This window comes from Otolemur garnettii, unplaced genomic scaffold (genome assembly GCF_000181295.1).
Source record: "Otolemur garnettii isolate 467f Iridium unplaced genomic scaffold, OtoGar3 scaffold00023, whole genome shotgun sequence".
In the NCBI taxonomy this organism is placed as follows: domain Eukaryota; kingdom Metazoa; phylum Chordata; class Mammalia; order Primates; family Galagidae; genus Otolemur; species Otolemur garnettii.
The window spans coordinates 7,506,412-7,509,075 of record NW_003852418.1 but is presented as its reverse complement, the minus strand read 5'-3'; the positions used below and the strand labels follow the sequence as shown (position 1 = coordinate 7,509,075).

At 51.2% G+C, this 2,664-nt stretch overlaps 1 protein-coding gene across 3 annotated transcripts in view; it reads left to right on the top strand.

Annotated features, from left to right (window-relative positions):
• The window catches only part of MATN4 (matrilin 4), a 13,362-nt gene extending 12,557 nt beyond the window's left edge, over nucleotides 1-805 (top strand). For all 3 annotated transcript variants that reach the window (XM_003787635.1, XM_003787634.1, XM_003787632.1), the window contains 2 exons: nucleotides 557-664; nucleotides 747-805. In XM_003787635.1, the coding sequence (XP_003787683.1) occupies nucleotides 557-664; nucleotides 747-805 (167 nt within the window). The remainder of the gene's footprint in view (nucleotides 1-556; nucleotides 665-746) is intronic.
• Nucleotides 806-2,664: the final 1,859 nt, after the last annotated feature.

Sequence of the window (2,664 nt, the reverse complement as noted above, 5' to 3'; positions counted from 1 at the left end):
CGCCTCCCAAGTAGCTGGGACCACAGGCACTGCCACAACGCCCGGCTATTTTTTGGTTGCAGCCGTCATTGTTGTTTGGCGGGTCTGGGCTGGGGATTCGAACCCGCCACCTTAGGTGTACGTGGCTGACGCCTTAGCCGGTTGAGCTATAGGCGCCGAGCCCGGAGTCTGTATTTTAACAAGCTTTGCTGATGATTCTGGGGGCCACTGAGATCTGAGAAACATTCTTGTAAGTTGTACACCCACACTCACGCACATGTGGGGCAATAGGCTTGGATCAGTGGCTCCTTTCGAGGATCAATGAATCCTCGAAATCTCCAAGGAATAGGTTCTCTTATATATATCCATTTTGCGAATGAGGACACAGGCGTAGAAAGGTTGACTTTCTCAGTACTGCACAGCTTCTCACTTGGCTGGGACTCGGCTCAAGTCTGTCTGAATCCAAAGCCCATATATTCAACCACAGGCCCTCAGGTAAACCAGAGGGCAGGGGCCAGGGCCAGCTCGGCTTCCAGCAGTTACCTCATTCCCCTGACTTTCTGTGCGGGGTTTGCAGAAGAGGGCATCAGCGCGGGGACAGAGCTCCGGAGTCCGTGCGAATGCGAAAGCCTCGTGGAATTCCAGGGTCGCACGCTGGGGGCGCTCGAGAGCCTGACGCACAACCATATCCTTTGCCGAGTGGGGAGCTGGCTGGAGGGAGAGGGAAGGGACCCCGGAGAACCCGAAAGGCTTCCTTAATGGTTCACTGGCCCAGCTGACTGAGCGCCTGGAAGATCTGGAGAATCAGTTAGCCAACCAGAAGTGAGGGCCACTGGTGACCCAAACCCAGGCTGGTGGCCCCACGGACTGTGCCCCTCGGGCTTGGGCTGCCCGGGTGGGGGCGCTGGCGGGCTCCCAGCGCTGCGCTGAGCTGGCCTCGCCTGGACCAGAAGCCGGACTCGCAGGGAGATGCGAGGGTGGGGGTGGGCGGTGCGTGCTAGGCTCGCGTGCCTTTGCTGCGTGTTGAACTCAGTTCTTTGTTGGATTTCTTTTTTTGTTTTCTTTTTCTTAAAAAAAAAAAATCTGATTCCACAGAGTCGTTTTGTGGGTCTTCCTGCGCCGCCAGCGGGAGGGGAGCCAGACGCAGCGCGCTCCAGCGGCGCCCGGGCGGCGTCTCCTTGGAGAAAGGCGCATTGTGTGGGGGTCGGCCTGGGGGGCAGCAGACCCCGCGCTGCTTCCCCCTCCTTGTTTATTCAGCCAAGAACAGATGGCTCCTTATACAGGCTGTGGGAAGGGAGGGGGTTCAACGGGAACTCTTGGGGTCCGAGCGAGCGCGTGTCCCCTATCCTCCTGCGGATTAAACACTTGGCTCTCTGGTCAGTCGTGGTGCCCCAAACCCAGCTCAGAAATTACTAGGACTGGGCAGAGGGTGTTGGTGAGAACATGAGAGGCAGCCTGGCCCTCCTTCTGTCACCCTGGGCCACCCTCCAACACTTCTACAGTAAGGAATACATCTCAGTACAATTTCCCAGGTGCGTGCAAGGAACGGCCAAGTTTACAGTGCTTTCAGCCCTAGAGTGATTTGGAACAAATTACTTTGGATTTTTTCCTCATCCATAGAGTGGAGATTGCAATTGTCATCTCCTAGAGTGATGCCAAAATGGAGAAAATTCTTCTAAAGCGTCTGACACTATGCCTGATACATACTAAGCCCACAATTAATGGTAGATATTAACTATTACAGTAATCACTAATACATATATTTAGTCTTGGGCATTATTCTAAGTGATTTGCAGATTATTTCGTTTTATCCTGACCCTCCTATCTCTGTTTTATAAAGACTTTTGTGATTGATTATATTGGGATGACCCTGATATCAAGGACAATGTCTCTCATCTCAAGCTTTTTTATCTTTTTTGTTTGTTTTTTTGAGACAGGGTCTCTGTTATGGAGGCTGTAGTCTCGTTGCATGATCATAGCTCACCGTGGCCTCAAATTCCTGGGCTGAAGTGACCTTTCTGTCTCAGCCTCTCAAGGAGCTGGGACTACAGTTACATGGTACCACACCTCACTAATTTTTTTAATTTTCTGTAGAGATAGATGTCTATGTTGCCTCAGTTGGTCTCAAACCACTGGCCTCAGTTGATCCTTTTGCCTAGGCCTCCCAAAGTGCTGGGATTATAAGTGTGAACCATGGCATGTGGCCTTATCTTAATCACATCTGCAAAGTCCCTTTTATCATATAAGGTAAAATAATAACTTTAGAATTTTAAGTATTGGGGTGGCACCTGTGGCTCAAGGAGTAGGGCATTGCCCTCATATACTGGGGGTGGTGGGTACAAGCCTGACCCCGGCCAAAACTGCAAAAAAAAGCAGCTTATAGAATTCCAAGTATTAGAATTTGGATGTCTTTGAGAGGGGTCCTCCTGCCTGCCACACAGACCTGGAAGCGAGGCTGACTGGTGGCAGAACAGATGCTCTGTGCTTGGCCCTTTGCTAGGCTTGGTTAAGAGGGAGAAATTTAGGACTGAGCAAAGCTCCTGAATTGAGGGAACTCAGGGCTGCAGGGGAGAGGTCCACTTGACTATTTCTGTAGTAGAATGAGACAACTTCAAATGATAGGTAAGTTGGAGGAACCCTAGAAGTGGTGATCTTTGAGCCGTACTTTAAACCAGGGGTCCTCAA